Here is a 17,817-nt window from a genome sequence, read left to right on the forward strand (position 1 = left end):
GGAGGGCAACTGCACTCTAAAGTTTTATTGCTTCAAAACCCAGTATTTTTTGGTGTTTTGTGATCACTTGGTGCTTTTATAGTGTGACTGAAGCTTTAAATCTTGAACTAGAGGGGAGATAATTCCTGTGTTAAACCATTTGCAGTACAATTTCATTGCTGGATCTCTGGTGGAACAGAAGCTCCGTGGGGTTTTTTTTCTTCTAAGATGTTTAAACAGGATAAAGGAAAATCGTACTCATTATTGAGTTTTCTGCTCATAAGCAGGTCTCCTAGTTCCAGACCCTTTGATTATTTTCTTTAGTTGCTATCTTGTCTAGTCTAGTGTAATCTATTAATTTTTTATGGTAGGAGAGACAGCCCTGCATAAAGCTTGCAGAAGTAACAGAGTGGAGAGATTGATTCAGCTTCTCTCTTTGCCGGGAATAGACATTAATGTTAAAGGTAAGTTACTCATTTTCTCTACAGAACCAAGAAATTAAGACACGTAAAGAACTATATTAGTGTGTGTTTGGTAACACGTTTGTATTTATACAATCTAAAACTCTTTATTTTCTAAATAACACAGAGTGAGGGCTTTACAGCAAACATTAAGGTAAGATGAATTTATAACTGAAGTGTATTTTAACATCACATTTTCTACTGATTTTTAAAAATGCTATTTTTTTTCAGATGTTTTTCAATAGAATTTCTTGTTTTGAAATCACAAGCTGCCGTTCCAGTTGTAATGAGTACTAAAAAAGTAAAGTGTTTTCCTGTCTAATGAATGACATTATTAACATTTCAGTACTACTTCTGCTGTTTTAAAACTTCCCTTGATTTATAATTCAGATTATGCTGGCTGGACGCCTTTGCATGAAGCCTGTAACCATGGTAGCACAGCATGTGTCCGTGAAATTCTGGAGCGTTGTCCAGAGGTAGACCTGCTCAGTCAAGTGGATGGGGTGACTCCTTTGCATGATGCACTGTCAAATGGACATGTAGAAATTGGCAAGCTGCTACTTCAGCATGGGGGTGAGTGCATTTAAACTAGTTTAGGGAAATTATCCACTGTTCTGAATCTATATGAAGTTCTCAGTGTTTTTCTTGATAGTTTCCTAAAATACAAAGTTATTATGAAATATATTAGAATGCTTTTAAGCCAAGCTGGTTTGTTTACAATAAAAATAATACTGTTTTCACACTTATCTTGATCAGCTGAATATGAAATTAACCAAGATTTCTACAGGTTTTTCCAATATGGTAATTTTTTTATCCTGCATTTTACACCATATGCATTGCAATTATATTATCCACTAATGAAAATAAAAATTACCTAATCACCAATCAAGGCTAAGTATTTTCTATTGTTTTGATCTATTTGTACCACAACACAAAACCAGATCAGTTAAATCTCTATATATTCATGTATTTCAACATAAATTTTTTCAGCATTTGTGAAAATTGATGTGATGGTCTCTTGAAAAACACAATTAGGTTAGTAATTAGTTTAAGAAAGTAATTGATATTGTAATAATGATAACTGCTGTTTAGGGATAATAGTGGGAGGGATGCCTTAGTTTCTAAAAAAAGTACTTTGTCCTTTAGGCAAGCACACAATGTTTTAAACAATACTTTTTATTCAGAGACAGGGTATTTGTATCTTGAAGTATGTACTGTACCAATGTATTTCATTTAGCATGTTTAAAACAAACTCCCAAATATCCATAAAGAATCATCTTGGATAACAACTCTTCTTTTAATTAATTTATTAGAACTAGTTTTTGCAATATCTGTACCATTGCCCTACTGTTTAAGTTTAAACTGTGCTTTATATGCCGAACCCAAATTTTTTTAGTAAAAATCATTCTGTGCTTAGTCATGAGGCAGAAGAGTGTATTTAGGCAGCCTATTAATTAAGGTAGAGAAACTAAATTTTAATAGATTCTTGGCATATGACCCTCTGTAATTACAGTCTTCTCCTGCCCCCTAAAGGCTGTGTCTGTGTCTGTTGTGCAAGCACCAGATCATAATCAATACATTGCTTCTGCAGTTCTACCTTGTTTACTGAGTCTCAGTTCTATAGCTCCCAGGTGTTTTATATCTCTACTGTGCCATGTCACCTTGGCATCTAACATGCCAAGCCAATACCTGGGCTCAGTTCTATCAGTTGAAGTGATGCAATAGCCAATATTATAGTAAGCCCAGCTCCCCAGCTGGAAATGGCACTGCATTAACAGATGTGTATTTTTCCTAGGCTGTTGTGAAGAATAGGTAGTGGATGATCTTGTTATGGTAGGGGAAGAGCTCTACTTGCACTTGCATTCATCAAGGTTTTCTGGCAAGTGTAAGGCTGTGTGTACCTTTATCTTTGCCTTTGTCACACTCTGAGTTATGGCCTGTCAAGTAACTGACAGGCCCATGGTAGAAAGCATGTTACCTGTTCAGTGTGAATTTACTTAGCTCAATAATTTAGAACACAGAAGTTAATGATACTAAATAATCAGCAATAATAATAATACAGCTTTAATCTGAGCAAAATTAAAATACCTATTACTGATATGAAATGTGGGAGTTCAGCTTTTGTCATTAAAATATATTTCTGAAGAAGCATTAATGTTAATATGGTATCATTACTTTAGCATAGTAATACAAATTTGTGTAAGAAGATTCCTAATGTGTTCATATTTGAAAAACACTTGTAGTGTCTTAACAGCATTCATTTTTTCTTACTGATGTAGTCTTTCTTTAAACTTCCAAGAGATGTGTAAGCTCTTAAAATATTAATAGGTCCCTTGTACTAATAAAGAGGAAATACCAAAAAGATTTATTTGTTCAGACTAGTTCTAAACAAAAAAATATGTCCCATTTACTTACTTTAAATCTATTTATTAGAGTACTTACGTTTTGTGTTTCAGAAGTCTGTTAAGATCAAATTTTTAAACTCAGTTGTTGGTGAAGTCTTGAATTCCTACCCCAACAGTTTATCTTGCTGCACAGCATAAGGCAAGATTGGCCACACCATCCAGAAAAGCAAAATAAAGACCAGTATAGTAACATGCCTTTAATTTGAAGTCAGTCTACAAAGTACTTAATAGAATTTTATGAAAGTAATAATATTACATTTTTGCATACTCTATGCAAGTTAAGATAATATTGTGAAGAACTTGTTACAAAGGATCTCTCTACAGGTTCTATCTTGCATTGCAGATGTGTAAGTCATCAGTTACATTAAGATAACCTGATAAAAAAGGAACTTAAATTGACATCTGGCTTCTGGCAGTAAGCAACCCAAAAAATTTTGTTCAGCTGCCACTTCATCACAAAATGTGCTGTTGTTATTAATGTTTGTGTTTTTCCTGAAGGGCCAGTCCTTCTAGAGCAAAGGAACTCCCATGAGAAACTGCCACTGGATTATGTTGAGTCAGTCACAGCAAAGGAAGAACTTTTGAATCTTGTTTATCCAGGAGAGAGCATTGAACACTTCTATGAATGCAGAGAACAAGATTTTTGCAATCAGAAGAAAGAACTGTGCTTGATTTCATTTACTAAGATGCTGATTAATTTTTGTTCCATTTATAATTTGTCTACACCTCTGACTGTAACTCTGAGAGCAATATCTTGTTCAAATGTACTTCCGGTAACGGTTTGTGACAGCTCTAAGATGAAAAATGCATTTTCTGGAGATTGGTTGGTGGATACATATTTTAAAGAGCTCGAAACTTTTGAAAAACTACCACAGTTTCTTCAAGAAATATCTGAAAGCATGTTATTCTTCCCTGGTGAACAGGCGAAGGCCTTATTAGCAGTTCTGGAAACTATGGTAGAAGCATGTCAGTGCCTAAATCTTTCTAGCAGTTAAATTCCAAACAACCACATTGGATGAATCTTGAGTGTTACTACCTTCTACTTGCCTGATAGATCTGCATGTGTGTAATCTTAAGAATGTGCTGTATCATTTACACTCAGTTAAACTGTCTTGGAAGTTGGGTTTTTTTTTTTTACGTGCCTCGTGCCGTATTTCTCTTTGATTTTCAGAGGCAGTGACCCTAAACTTAAACCAAGCAGTTGAATATTTCATTTCCTGAGAAAGGCTTGTGTCTACATATTTGGATATCCCTTAATAAAACTAATGTTATAAATATGTCATGAAATAAAAACATACGGAAAAGCAAATTATTTCTATCAATTTTCTTCTTACTTAATAAAAAAAATTATATTATGTAAATTAATTGCATGTTGCAAAATTCAAAAAAGGCACTATATATTTATAGCATGAATATATAACATTTCCCATGTCTTTTGTTTGATAGAAATGGTCACACAAAGATGTGGAAAATGTTGATTCTCATCAGCACTATGTTGCTTGTGACCAAGTGGAGGAGACTGGCTCAGATACTTGGGTGATCTGCAAAACTCCAGTGCAGACAATTTGCTGCTTCACAAGTCAATGATACTTTGAAGAACTGAATTCGCCCTCAGCAAAACTTAAGGCTGTCCTTGGCTTTGCTCTAACTCATTGGCTTGCGGTGATTTGATAAAACCATTACTCTGGCATGTAACGATCTGGTATCACTCCTGGGACTACCTCAAAGGAAGATGCAGGTGGAAGCAGTGGCCCAGATCTAGTTATGCTGGCAGAGGAATTTACAAAGGATAGAACAAGAGTTTAAGTATATACTGGACATCATATTCTAAAACTAAGAATGGATATCCTTAAAAATTATGCCCCACTTAACATGAAACTTTCATTCTCCATTCTGTGAGTACGTGTAAACTGCTCATGGTAAATCTCTAAACTAATGTCCTTAACAATTTAGGATTGTATGCTACATATTCTATTAGACAGACTTTTAAATTAATTAAGAAAAAGAGGAATTCCCATGCTGTTCTTTAAAAGGTATTGAAGGCAAGGCAGCTGAATTACCTAATTGTGCTTATGGGTTTGGTTTTGTAGAAGAGTTACATGTTTTGGGGAGTCCTTATTGCTCATTTATACAGAAACAACTATTACTCCTGCCCTGCATCTTTGTAGAAATCTAAATAATTCCATACTAGGATCTGGAGGAGAGGCACCCAAACAGAAGTTTATCCCTTTCCTTTCCAAGAGAAGATAAATAAGAGCTGCTTTAGAGTGAGAATACCTGATTATTTTTTCTAGTAGATTCAGTAATAGATGACTTAAAAACTTAGCCTTTAAAAGGTAGGTACGGATAAGCAACATTCCAAATTCCCATTCTTCTGTAATATTAAAAAAAAAAAAAAGGATGTGGAGTAAGAGCTGCTTATGTAACTGATCTTGCTTGACTAGAGGGATTCAATTCCATTGATTCATTTGGCATGTGCACATTAAAATTTCCATTTAGCTTTTCTGCAGCTGAGATATATGATCTTATAGCAATCCACAGAAGATGCTCAAACCAAGCTGACTTTGGAACTAGACCTTCCTTACAAATGTGCTGTGTTTATTAATGACCAATTACTGTTTTTATACATGCAGGCAAAACAACCTGCTCTAACTAAACAGACTAAAACATCTCTGCATATTGGATTTGTTTCTGTCTGTGCCCTTTTAATTTTTCTCTAGTAAGAAACACTGAAAAAACCTTTGTCATATATGAAACGGACTAATAAACTTCAGTATTTCCTTTTGTAGGACAAAATGAAAGAAATGTTATGTGTGTACTTTCTAAGGAGTACAAAACATAAATTTAAGTTTCCAATAGTAACAGTTGCTTTTAGTCAATAATTTGATGCATAATTGTGAATTTTAAATAAGTGGGACTCAGAGGACCTTGAAAAAATTCTGGTGGGTCTCAAAAAGCAAATCCTTTAGAATATTCAGAATTCTAACATACCACTGACTAAAATGACAGCAGGAAAAGCTTTCATTTCATTCTTTTTGGCCTGATGGTGATTCTGCTTATTTAGGCAAGACATGCCTACAATTATTTGTTATTATTTGTATCATTTAGAAAGAAAAAAATTGCACATCAATCATTTAAAAAGTCATACTTCACTATTTAAAGGAATTTCAAGTACCTCTCTCCTACAAAATGTAGGTAACACAGGCTAAATGGACATTATTAACGTTGGAAAACAAAACAGTCAAAAGTTAGCAAATATGTGAATTACGTTCCAGAAGTAGCCCCAGCTTAAACATTGTGCACATAATCAGTCTTTATATGGTAACGTAATTCTGTTCTAATGCTCTCTTAGTTTAAGGATCATACACTGAAAGTTTTCCTGTTATTTCCCAGTTCTTGCAGTTCAGTTTTACATATACTCAAGTTTGCAAATTTCATACCCTTAAAAGGTTTTAAGCATATTTGTCATATTTAACATAAAATAATATGCTTCATCCAATTTATCAGAGTACCTGTTTTCTTTCAGTATAGCAAAACTTTTCTGTTAAACTGAGATCTATTAATAAGTGATTGTTTGTGGTATTCACATTCTCTGAACAGAGAGAGACGTGATTCTCTCTCCCAGGATTTTTCTTGGGAAGTTGTAAGATGCAGTGAGAAAGCTCAGAGAAAGAAGAATACAATTCTTATGTCTATTTGCTGCTTCTGTTTTTTGGCACATGTGGAATGTGTTATGGAGATTGTTTACCCAAGAGTGATTTGTTAATTGGACACCGGTGATGGTGTTTGGATTAATTGGCCAATTGGGTCAAAGCTGTGTAGTGACTGTTTGGAGACAGTCACAGGTTTTTCTTCCGTATCTTTTTAGTATGATATAGTTCTAGTATAGTATAGTATTAATTTAGTATAATTCAGCTTAATAAAAGCCATTTATTCAGCCTTCTGCAAAGTGGAGACAGAGTATGTTATTCCCCCTTCAGAGGTCACTGCTTTGATAACTGTTTGTTTTTTAAAACCTCTCTTGGTATGTAAGGTACCCTGTCTTAGCTAAAAGAACAAACAAAATCACCCTTTTTCTCTAAATGCCCATGTTTCACACACTGACATACTTCAGAAGCACAAAAGTAGATCTTTCCATATATGATATGGAATATAAATATATGATAAGGTATATGATTCCCTCAATCAATCCTATTTTATCTAAGCCTTTAAAAAGTTAATTATTTTTCACGTTCAGCATACAGTTGGAGAATATATATGTACCAGAAGATGATGCTGCAATGCTATTTCCCAGTCAGGTGAGTAACAGGTCAGCAGAATTGATAGCAGTAAAACAAACGGTAGAGGACACTGGGATACACAAGTCAGGAATTTTAGTTGCACACAAAGATGTCAGTCAAGTTACCCAAAAAAATTGCATTAAGCATTAATTTCAGTGTTGTATACTCTCTGTGTCCCGTCCCACTAAAAAATGGGCAGTCGGGGAGGATTCTTTTTGATGGATTTCTCAGACGAGAATAAAGCATAAACGCAGCAATATTAGATCTGAGACCCATTTACTGATAAAGAAGGGTAAGTGTTCCTACAAAAGCGAGATAGGAAAAGGAGCAGAGAGGAAAAAAGAGAGACGGAGAAAGAAACAGAAGACAGCGCTACCACAAGAACCCCGGCCCTTCGTCAGCGCTGGCTTGGCAGGCGGAGCATGCATGCTGCGAACCGGGGTGTGTTTGCATAGCTCCCTTGGCGGGCTGGGCACAATTTCCAAACAGCTGCAGACCGCGTGTTCCCTCTGTTAAAAATAGCGTAGAAACGGTTGTAAAATAGTTGATAATTGTTAAGCATGTACTGTTAGTTTGGTTATGGTTAAAAGGGTAGTTATAAGAAATACGGTACTCTACATACCATAATACACCTAAGTAAAGTGCACCATCCTGCCAGCAAAACGAGCTAGCCTGGACAGAATTGTAATGGGCCAATCAAGGGCCTTAAACCTTCATGCAAACGAAAGGATCCAAAAAGAAACCAATCCAAAGGGACAAAAAAACAGGATAAAAAGGGGCATCTGACCCACTGAACTTATGCTGCTCCACCTGGAACGTTGGGGACATCGCTGGAGAAGACCCAACGCCAGTGCCGCAGCATCCTCGATGGGAACGCTCCTGCTCAGCCTGCGGGCCCCCTTAAAGTAATTTCAATTTAGGCCTTTCTTTTTTATTACAATAAATGCCGAAATAAATTTTAGTACCGGGAGCGTGGTCCCGTTTTTAACACCTCTGTCGGTAGAGAACAGGTTGTCGTGGTCCGGGCACAGTCCTGGAACACCTAAGGTTTCCCAGGTCGGGGCGCCGCGGCTGCGAGCGCGATCGAGTGCAGGCACCAGCGGCGGCTGCGGCTGCAGTGCGGGAAACACGGTGGAGGCCACAGTGGCGGCTGGGCACCGGGGTGGTGACGGGCTGGTCGCTAGGGGCTAGTGCTACGGTAGGTTAGTGCAGCGGGCAGCGCAGGAAACACAGCAATGGTGGCGGCTGCGGCTGGGTGCAGGCTGGCGTTGGCTGTGCCTGGGAAACACCACGGGGGCGACTGGCTGCAGCGGTGCCTGCTCCGTCGCAGCAGAGCACGAGGTCGTCCCTCTGGTGAGCTGGTTTGCGCAAAAGGTGATGCAGGGCAAAGCATGTACGGGCAGAAAGAAGGACCACTGGGAGAAAAAGGCGGGAGGCCAAAGGCGGGAGGCCTGAGGCAGAAAAGGACCTAGCTGACCCTCCGAGAGAGCCCTTGATCCGTCTAAGAAACCCAAAGCAAAAACGGCTGGTGTTGTGTCACAGCTAGCTGCTCTAATCTGCTATGGCTCCTCCCACAGCCTGATTTGGCTGGCATTTTTTGGCGGGCATGTGCCCCACTGGCCAATGCCTCACTGCCCGATTATGGAGGCTTTCTCTGCCCTGTTTGGTTGCCAGGCAAAACCTTCCACGGGACAGGCCTCCAAGCACATGTACAGCCCCTATAACATATGTTGAGGCATAAATAAAAATAAAATTGGTCCCTCTCACTGCGTCATATATTCTTTGTTTCACACTATTGCATTACAAGATAGGAAGCACATCATTGTCGCCTTTTTTGTCCCCACCCGGCTTCCGTTCTGCCCAGGCGCCGGCCAGCGGTTCGCTGTTGGGGGGGGTTGCTAGGCAACACATGCCGCTGCTCCTGGGTCTATGCTGAGAATCCAGGTAGTAGTTGGTTTATGCGATACGGGCTGCACTGTTCTAAGAACGCTACTAGGTCCGAGATAAAGAGACAAGAGAGGACACCTGTGTGCAGTTCGAAGAGAGTTGTATTGCTCGAACGCCACAGGGACAAGTGACCCTGGGCGGGGGTTTGGTTACAGCTTTTATAGGGAGTATATAGGTGATAAGGTAAAACCAATAGAGACAGTGTCCAGCCTGAATATATCACAAGTCAAATCCAATGGGAATAGCTTCAGGGGGAGGGATGAATATACATAAAAATACAGAAACGAAACTCCAAATTCAAAAAGCTTTTTGCCCTTTTGCATAGCTATGCACCACCACATTTCCCTCTCTTTTATTTAATAAAATGAATGCAGCTTTGGGGAAAAGTGAAACTGCGGCTATTAAACTGCAATGTCAATCTGTTTGTCATTTTCCCACCATTGTTCTCCCATGGTGGCAGCAGCAACTACGACAGGGGCAGAGGTTGTAGACTTGAGGGAGGCAATGCTAGAAATGATTAGCTTAAGAATCCCAAATGATAGCAAAACTAAAAAAATTGCAACTATAAAATAACAAATGTCTTTTAGAAGGGACACTCCCCACCCAGAAAGGTTCCAGTCTTTATACATGCCCCTAAACCAGTCCCCATTCTCATGCTTCATGCTGCCAATGAGGTTTCTCATTTCCTGGATGGATGAGTGAACAACACTTTGGCCTTTTGATGACAAATCAAAGCAACACAATCCCTCAAACTTTGCATCCATGCCCATGTGCCAGCAGCAGGAAATCAATATCTGCCTGATTTTGCAGGGTAGCTTTCCTGGTTATTTCCTCATCTTCAAGGAGGTCACTCAAGGCTGCTGATGTTAAACTTGCCTGCTTCGTCACCCAGCATTCTAGATTGCCTAATTCACTCAATGCTTTGGCTGCCGCTACCCATGGTAGGAACACAGAGACGGCAACCCTTTTCGATTTTGCCCAATGGTAAATTTCGGCATCACAATGTTCATCAAGTTGACTTTAGTAATTTCATGTTTAGTAATTTTTGTTTCATTTTTTGCTTGCCCGATTGGAATTTGAGTCATATTGGGGGAAACAAGGGAAAAACGCCCCAGAGTGCATGGACCTCCAATAAGATGAGAAGGGACTCCTGGATATGCTCTATCCCCACAGATGAAAAACATTCCCTTGTCCAGCTTGCGGGGATAGAAATCCGTGGTGGTAGGGAGCTTCACACTAGAGACAGCTGTGCACCATTGGCCCACTCTGAATTCTATCTTGTATTGTCTGACCTGCTCATATAGGTTTATTTCTTTAACTGGTGAGAAATCAAATTGAATGCAGTATTCAGCTTTTGCAGAGCCCAGTAGTTCTAATTCCTGGGGCTCCCCATCAGCAACAGGCAGGTCTAAAACAAACTTTTGCCACAGGAGCAGGGGACCTTCTGCAAGCGGACCAAGGATTTTGGGAATTCTTGCTCCTTACTCAGAATCCCTATCAAGCATGTGGACATCGGATTTTCTGCCGAGGCAGTAGCTAAACACAGGTGTTCTTGTTTCAAGGCTTGGGCAAGGGTGACCCACACATTTTTCCAGGGCTGAGGGACGATCAACGCGTCCACTGTGGACGGGTAGAGGGCCATTTTCTGGAGCCAAACGAGGAGCCGGAATGTGGAAATTGACATCCTGCTAGTCTGAAAGAAAAATGAAACCATACAACAGGGTAAACCAGCTATAAAAAAGAATACCATTTGCTCTGCCAGTATAAAGGAAAACAGGAATTAGGGGTCTCTTCCTCCCTTGCGGCGTTTCCTGTTTGATGCAACTGCGTTGTCTGTGGGGTCTTCTAAAGCATCAGGGGGGGTACTCTGTGTTGGACTCCCTCCCTGTTCAGGAGTATAGGCTTTGACCCATTTCTTAGGGATCCACCTGAGTCCGGAGGGTGTGGACATGCACGCATACCCCCGTCCCCAAGTGATAAGCTGGTGTGGACCCTGGATTTCTCTAGAGTCTAGATCCCTAATTAACATTGGCGGTCTCTCTTCAGGCCTTAGCTGTTGATGTTGTTTACAATGATGCAGAACTGGTGGTTCAGGCCTATCAAAAGAACAACTTAAAAATAGTAATAGTAGTTAATAGTAAAAAGGGCTTTGCAGAGCCTCAGTTGTGGAGATAAAGCTCGAATATCTCTCCGCTGGTGAAGGAGGACCTTTTTCAAGGTCTGATGTGTTCACTCTATCACAGCCTGACCTGTGGGGGAGTGTGGAATTCCTGTCCGATGATTCACCCCCATTCCTGTAAAAACTCACCAAACACCTTTGAAATATAGGCTGGGCCATTATCAGTTTTGATAGTGGTGGGGACCCCCAAGGTCACAAATGCTTGCATGAGGTGTTTTTTTGCATCTGCGGCTTTTTGCCCTCTGTGGGCTGAGGCAAAGACTGCTCCAGAGAAAGTATCTACTGAAACATGTACATGTTGAAATCTCCCGAACTCCTGTATATGTGTTATGTCAGTTTGCCACACTTTACAACTGCTGAATCCCCTCGGGTTCACTCCCAAACTCAGAGCTGGTAAAGTGGACTCCTGACACTTGTGGCATGCAGCCACAATTGCCTTGGTTTGGTCACGCCGCAGGTGGAATTGGCGGACCAGACCTGGGCCATTCTGATGGAACAATTGATGGCTTAGTTTGGCCTGCTGGAAGATGTTTGGTTGGCCAGCCAGCTGTAGAGGAGCGGCCAAAGCGTCTGCCCTGGGGTTGCCTTCTGCGATAAAACCTGGGAGGTCGGTGTGTGATCTCACATGCATTACAAAAAAGGGCTGCTCTCGATGGGAAACCAGATGGATCAGTTTCAAGAGTAAGCTGAATATTACTGGGTTGGAAACTTCCTTGAGCACTGCATGTTCTGCCCTGGACACACTTGCTACATATGCCGAATCTCTAACTATATTAATTGGTTCTGGAAACCTCTCAAAGGCCCTGACAACAGCGTCCAGCTCAGCAACTTGTGGGGAACCCTCCACAACCTTTACATCAGCTTCCCACTGCTGAGTCTGGGGGTCCTCCCATGTGATCACAGACTCGTCGGTAAAAATGGTCAATACTTTCAGTGGTTCACTACTCTGGATACTTTTTGGAATCAAATCAAACTGTGTTTCAAATAATTTGTGGCCTTGATGGTTAATGAGAATTTGTCCGCTGTAGCTGTCTAGAGAAAACTGCAAGTTTTCATTGGTCCGAAGCAGGTGCTCAAGTGTTTCCTTCGAGAGTCTCCCCATAGATATTCTAATAGGGACATGAATGCACATGAAATCACATCCTGCCAACACCCGCAGGCGAGCCCTGGCCCGCATGATCAGCTGGGCTATCAACTCTTGTGGCTTGGTGATACTTTTGGACAACAGATGACCCAGGAACACCCACTCTATGATCAAGAGAGGATCCTGTTGGTCTGTGTCCCATTGGAAGATCAACCCATGGAGGTGTGGCAACTTACCAAGGATGATAAATCGAAAAGGCAAGCCCTCGCGGCACCTGTGGGCTTGTCTGCCTGCTAGGGTGGACTGAATTTTCTCCAAAGCAGCCCTGGCCTCTTGCATCAGAATCCTCGGGGAGTCTAACTCTTCCCGCCCCTTCAATAAATTGAAGATGGGGGACAGATCTCCCGTGGTGTGTAATATTAGTTATTCCTTCCGGGGTTTGCCCGGGTGCCCAGCCAGTCCGGGGGGAAATCCTCGGCTGACCGGTCCGCGGGGAGGAGACGATGGAACCCAGATAACTCCACCAAAATGACGAGAGGTCTCCTGGGCAGCAGAATTCCAAGAGGCTTTATTGAAGGAAGGAGAAGGAGCGGGAGAAGGAGATAGGGAACACAAGCTCTCGAGGAGGGAGCAGGCTCCAGGAGCCCCGAGGGAAGGCGGGACTAGGCATATAAGGGCAAGGGAGTAGGAGTGGTCAGGGTACAGTGGTGAGCCCCAGCCAGGGTCTGATCCAGTTTAAGGACCCACACAGCTGATGGAGGTCCCGTAATGTTTTTGGGTTGTCATTTATCATTGGCCTCTGGGGTATGATGGTCCTGTTGTTAATTTCAAGGCCCAGGTATTTCCAAGGTGGCAGGAGTTTCTTTCTGTAACTCAAATCCAACTGCCGACAAGGCTGTGATAGTGTCCTCCAATGCCTCTGCAAGTAGAATTTCACTGTTGGCACAGACAAGAACATCATCCATATAATGGTAGAAAATGCAATTTTCCCACTTGGCACGCACTGGGGACAGAACTCTGGCAACATACCACTGGCAAATGGTAGGAGAGCATTTGAGGACCTGAGGTAGTACTTTCCAGTGGTAGTGTTTCATGGGAGCCTCTCTGTTGATGGAAGGTACAGAGAAGGCAAAGCATGGTGCATCATCTGGGTGCAGGGGAATTTGAAAGAGACAATCCTTGATATCTATCGCTGCCAATTTCCAGTCTTGGGGGAACATAGATGGGGAAGGCATCCCTGGTTGGAGAGATCCTAAGTCCTCAATTACGTTATTAATTTTTCTGAGATCATGGAGGAGTCGCCGCTTGTCCTTTCCCGGTTTCTTAATAACGAAAAATGGTGAATTCCAAGGGCTGTTGGTTTCTACTATATGTCCTTTTGCCAATTCATCTTTCACAATCTGAGTGAGCACTCTTAGCTTTTCTTTATTCAGTGGCCATTGCTCTACTCAGATGGGTGTGTTTGTGAGCCACTTGAGTTTTTGGGTAGGGCGCTCTTCAGTGGCTGCACCTAAAAACCCTGGTGGGCTGGTAGTTCTAATTTTGTCCCCCACTGGGTCAAGGCATCTCTTCCCCAGAGAGTGAACTTTGAATTTAAAACAAACGGGCGTAGAGATGCTAATTGCCCATTCGGCCCCTTAATTTGGACTATATTCTTAGACTGTTGTGCCAGTTGTGGACCCCACACACCAAAAACTGGGTTGCCTACACTTTCCAGCTCCCACTGTTGTGGCCATTTGTGTGAGGAAATGACTGTTACATCTGCCCCTGTGTCCATCATCCCCTGAAGTTGAATGGAATGCCCCTCGCTCTTAAGGCCACACCACACAAGAAACTTCTCCTCTTCCAGCGTCTCTTTGTAAAAGACTGACAGGTCTAGATCATCACATAAAAGGTGAGGCACTGGGATTACCTGCGCAATGATCTGTCCCTGTGGCAGGAAGAGGGGGGTGTGGACACAACGTGCCATAAGATAGAAGGTCCTAGGATCAAGTCAAAGGATGGCAGGAGGGATCTCTATCTTTTGTGGAGTGTACTTTGTGTCACCAATGACAAGGTACTTGCAGTTTAGTAGATCATTCAGTCTGCGAGTTTCGCAGTCCCAAATGCGGGGTAGCAGCTCTGCTGTTGCTATGATGAAATGCCAGTCCTGGTTAGAGAAATGAATGGGTTCAGTGAGTCTCAATCAGTAAGGTTCAGTTTTATCAGTGGTGTAAACTTGGCTGCTGACACTTGGCACAATGCGGTGTACAGCAGCTTTGGCAACAATGCCCTGACCCACCCCATTTGTATCATCACGCGGGGTAGGTCCGCGCTCCCCAATTAGTTTTTTTGCTGGTTGCTAGTTTTTTTGCTCCCCCCGCCGCCCTACCCCCCTGAGGAGGCGCTGTCCCCTGAAAGGGGCATTGGCTGATGAGGTGGCCTTCCTGATTGCAGTAATAACACCTGCGTTTGGGTGGGGGAGGTCTCAATGCTGGAGTTCTTGGGGTTGCCGATGTCGGAGCAACCACTTTTTCCCGAAGCTTTTTCACCAAGTCCTCTGCCATTAGTGTGGCTTTTCTTGTGCACTTCTCGATGAGATGATCAAACGTTGGTGGAGGGGACGCTGGAAGTGCCATGATAACTCGCCAAGAGGCTTCATTTGCATTTGTGGTGACAATTTCTAACGTGAGCTGGTCTTGTAGCTCTTCCCCTTCCACCGTCTTCTTGACAGTGTCTCTCACTTGATCAATGAAATCCATGAATGGCTCTGTAACAGATTGCTTGAGAGCAATGTAAGGTATTACAGGTTCCTTAGAAGGCATACTAAGGAATGCTCACTCTGCTGCATCCTTTGTCAAGTCTAACACTGGTTTGGGAATCCCTGCTGCCTGCCTCTGAGCCTGGCTCCAATCACCCTCACCCACAAGATGTTCTAGGGTGATCTCTTCATCCTCTGTATCTGTGGCATAATCGGCACTCTGCAAAATTTCTGGAAGAAGGTCCCCTGTCAACCTTTTCCAAGTCCTTTCCCACATTTTATATTCTGATTGAGGGAACAAGCAACTGAACAACTGCTTTAAATCAGCAGGGACCATGGTGTTAGAATTGAAAATTGCTTTTAAAATGCTCTTAAAAATTTCGCTTTTCTGCCCAAACTCACGCTTTGTTTTGCAGAGTTCCCTTATGCATTCATACTAAAGGGGTTCCCATCTGGGGTTTTGCCTTCTTGCATTGTAGGTTACCGGAGCTAGGAACAGGGGATCAGAATCCCTGACTGTTTTCTGTTTCCCGGGCCTGGTTCCCCCGCCCCTCATGTTGCTGTGGCAACCTGAGGCCGGGGCATGGGAAACAGTGGCTGGAGGGTGGAGGCTTGTGTGGGAGTGGCTGAGGTTGATGATGCCATGTGGAGCAGGGCGGGAGTGGGTGATGCAACCTTGAGGAGTGGTGCTGTGGGTGGAGCAGTGCAACAGCACCTGGGATGGTCTGCTGCAAAGGAGGAGGAGGAATTGGGACAAGGGGAAGGTGGGTCTGGGGCTGGCGTGGGGAAGGGTATGAACGGATTCTGGGAAGGAGAAGCCCCCGCCGCATGGCACTGGACATCTTGTGATGGAACAATGCCCCCCGCCACGTGGCTGCCGCCATCTTGTGGCGGGTCTTCTCGTGGGGGGTGTAAGAAGGGATTAGAAGGGGTAAAGCGCTTTTGGGAGCAGCTGGAACTGTGAGCTGCGTGAGAGGGATCAGGAAAGGGATTAGAAACGGAGGTGCCAACAGTGCGATCAGCATTTTCAGACCGGGGGGGTCGGGGAGGCAAGGGAGGTAAAGCAGATAAACTCTTTTTAGTGTCCTGTGTGTCCCGACTGTCTGTGCCTTCTTTTACAATGTCATAAACTATCAAAAATATTCTTATAAAGCTTTTTTTCACTGAGGGATCTCCCTTCTTAGTGCCCTCAGTTAAAACTACACTGACACGCTTCCAAAAATCCTTCTGTCTCACATCCTGAGCCGACACGTTTGGGAAACTTAAAGATATCCATCTAACAAACTCTTAGAAAAACTTTCTCCCGCCTCTCTCAGGGTTCCCTTCACTTGGTTATAAATCTCTTTTTGCTGTGTGGACATCCGAACGCCCATTTTGGCCACGAGCAAAGTCTCACCCACCTACTGCAGGAAAAATCGCAAAGAAAAAAATCTTAAAAGGTCTAAAGAGCCGACGACGGCACTCCGCCCACACCGCGCGGTGGGTGTTCCTTTCCCTCCTCGGTGTGATAAGTTAGAGAAGACTCTTTGTTCATCAAGACAGAAAGGAGAAGCCTTGTGTAGATAACAGAAAATCAAAGGAGAAGCCTTGTGTAAGATAACAGAGAGCCAAAGGAGAAGCCTTGTGTAGATAACAGAAAACTGCCAGACAGAAACTAGCTAATATGTTGATTACTTAAGCTAGTTGTGTAATTAGAACTTAGGTGGAAAAGACCATTACAGGGCCGTGGACTTTTACCAAGGAAGAAGAAAGGAGCCTTCGTCAAATGACCACCAGAGAGTAGAAGACGACCCCCTAGCAACAGAGGGCGCAAGCGCAGAGTACACCCAGAGATACAGCAGACACGGAAGAAAGAGAGTATAAAAAGACTGCGGGAAGGGGGAAACGGGGTGAGCCGTAGGTGGAGCGGAGACTCCCCGGCTGCACCCAGCGCTGTTTGCTTGCCATTGCTTGCTGAAATCAATAAATTTCTGATTGACTCTTGAAAGGCTGAACAAATTATTCACCTCTATTTATAACATCGGGAGAGCGGGTGCCTCCCCAATAAGTCTCCTAGCTGGGTCCTTCCCGCGCCAGTATTGAAACTTATCAAACCACCGACCTTTAGAAAACAAAACTGCAGCGGCAATTCCCAGGTCCGAAGCCGTTTTCCTGGGTGTGTGGAAAGTTGCGTCTTCCTCCGCTGAGACCAGCTCTGGATAAAAATCGGAACAGTTCACCTGCAGTTTGCATGGCCCTCTGCCTGTTTTTCTGCTTTCCTCCTCTTCCCTCTGAGGGTGCAATTTAGTATCACACAGTGTCCAATAAATAGTAGCCAACGTCCAGGCACATTGTAGAACTTCTCTCCTCCCTGGAACAGCCACACCTGTATCAGCCCCGCGGACGGGCGCCACTAGTTGCCTTTTGTCTCCATGCGGCCACCGTGGGTGGCCGGTGTTAGACAACACACGCCGTTGCCCTTGGGTCTCTGCCGAGATTCCCAGGTAGCAGTTGGTTCGCTGTAATATGGGCAGCTCTGCTCCGAGAGCGCTACTAGGTCCGAGATAAAGAGACCAAGAGAGGACACCTGTGTGCAGTTCGAAGAGAGTTGTATTGCTCAAATGCTGCAGGGACAATTGACCCCGGGTGGGGTTCTGGTTACAGTTTTTATAGGGAGTATAGGTGATAAGGTAAACCCAATAGAGACAGAGTCTAGCCTGAATACATTACAGGTCAAATCCAATGGGAATAACTCAGGGAAGG

At 43.0% G+C, this 17,817-nt stretch overlaps 1 protein-coding gene and 2 long non-coding RNA genes across 5 annotated transcripts in view; 1 reads left to right on the forward strand and 2 right to left on the reverse strand.

Annotated features, from left to right (window-relative positions):
• Nucleotides 1–6,729, forward strand: part of SLF1 (SMC5-SMC6 complex localization factor 1) — a 37,970-nt gene extending 31,241 nt beyond the window's left edge. For 2 of the 3 annotated variants that reach the window (XM_054003608.1, XM_054003611.1), the window contains 3 exons: nt 351–443; nt 831–1,013; nt 3,344–6,728. In XM_054003608.1, coding sequence (XP_053859583.1) covers nt 351–443; nt 831–1,013; nt 3,344–3,840 — 773 coding nt within the window. In that variant the 3' untranslated portion in view covers nt 3,841–6,728. Of the gene's footprint in view, nt 1–350; nt 444–830; nt 1,014–3,343 lie in introns of all 3 variants that reach the window. The other variant, XM_054003609.1, reaches the window with a different exon arrangement.
• A 655-nt stretch (nt 6,730–7,384) lies between these two features.
• On the reverse strand, nt 7,385–8,997 carry LOC128822056 (uncharacterized). Its single transcript, XR_008441332.1, has 2 exons — nt 7,913–8,997; nt 7,385–7,634 (listed from the first exon to the last, which is right to left on the reverse strand). It is a non-coding gene; the product is annotated as an uncharacterized LOC128822056 (long non-coding RNA).
• Nucleotides 8,998–12,874: 3,877 nt separating this feature from the next.
• Nucleotides 12,875–14,668, reverse strand: LOC128821702 (uncharacterized). The gene is made up of 2 exons (XR_008441213.1): nt 14,617–14,668; nt 12,875–14,484 (listed from the first exon to the last, which is right to left on the reverse strand). It is a non-coding gene; the product is annotated as an uncharacterized LOC128821702 (long non-coding RNA).
• Between the last annotated feature and the right edge of the window lie 3,149 nt (nt 14,669–17,817).

The sequence above is a fragment of the Vidua macroura genome, chromosome Z (genome assembly GCF_024509145.1).
Source record: "Vidua macroura isolate BioBank_ID:100142 chromosome Z, ASM2450914v1, whole genome shotgun sequence".
Classification (NCBI taxonomy): domain Eukaryota; kingdom Metazoa; phylum Chordata; class Aves; order Passeriformes; family Viduidae; genus Vidua; species Vidua macroura.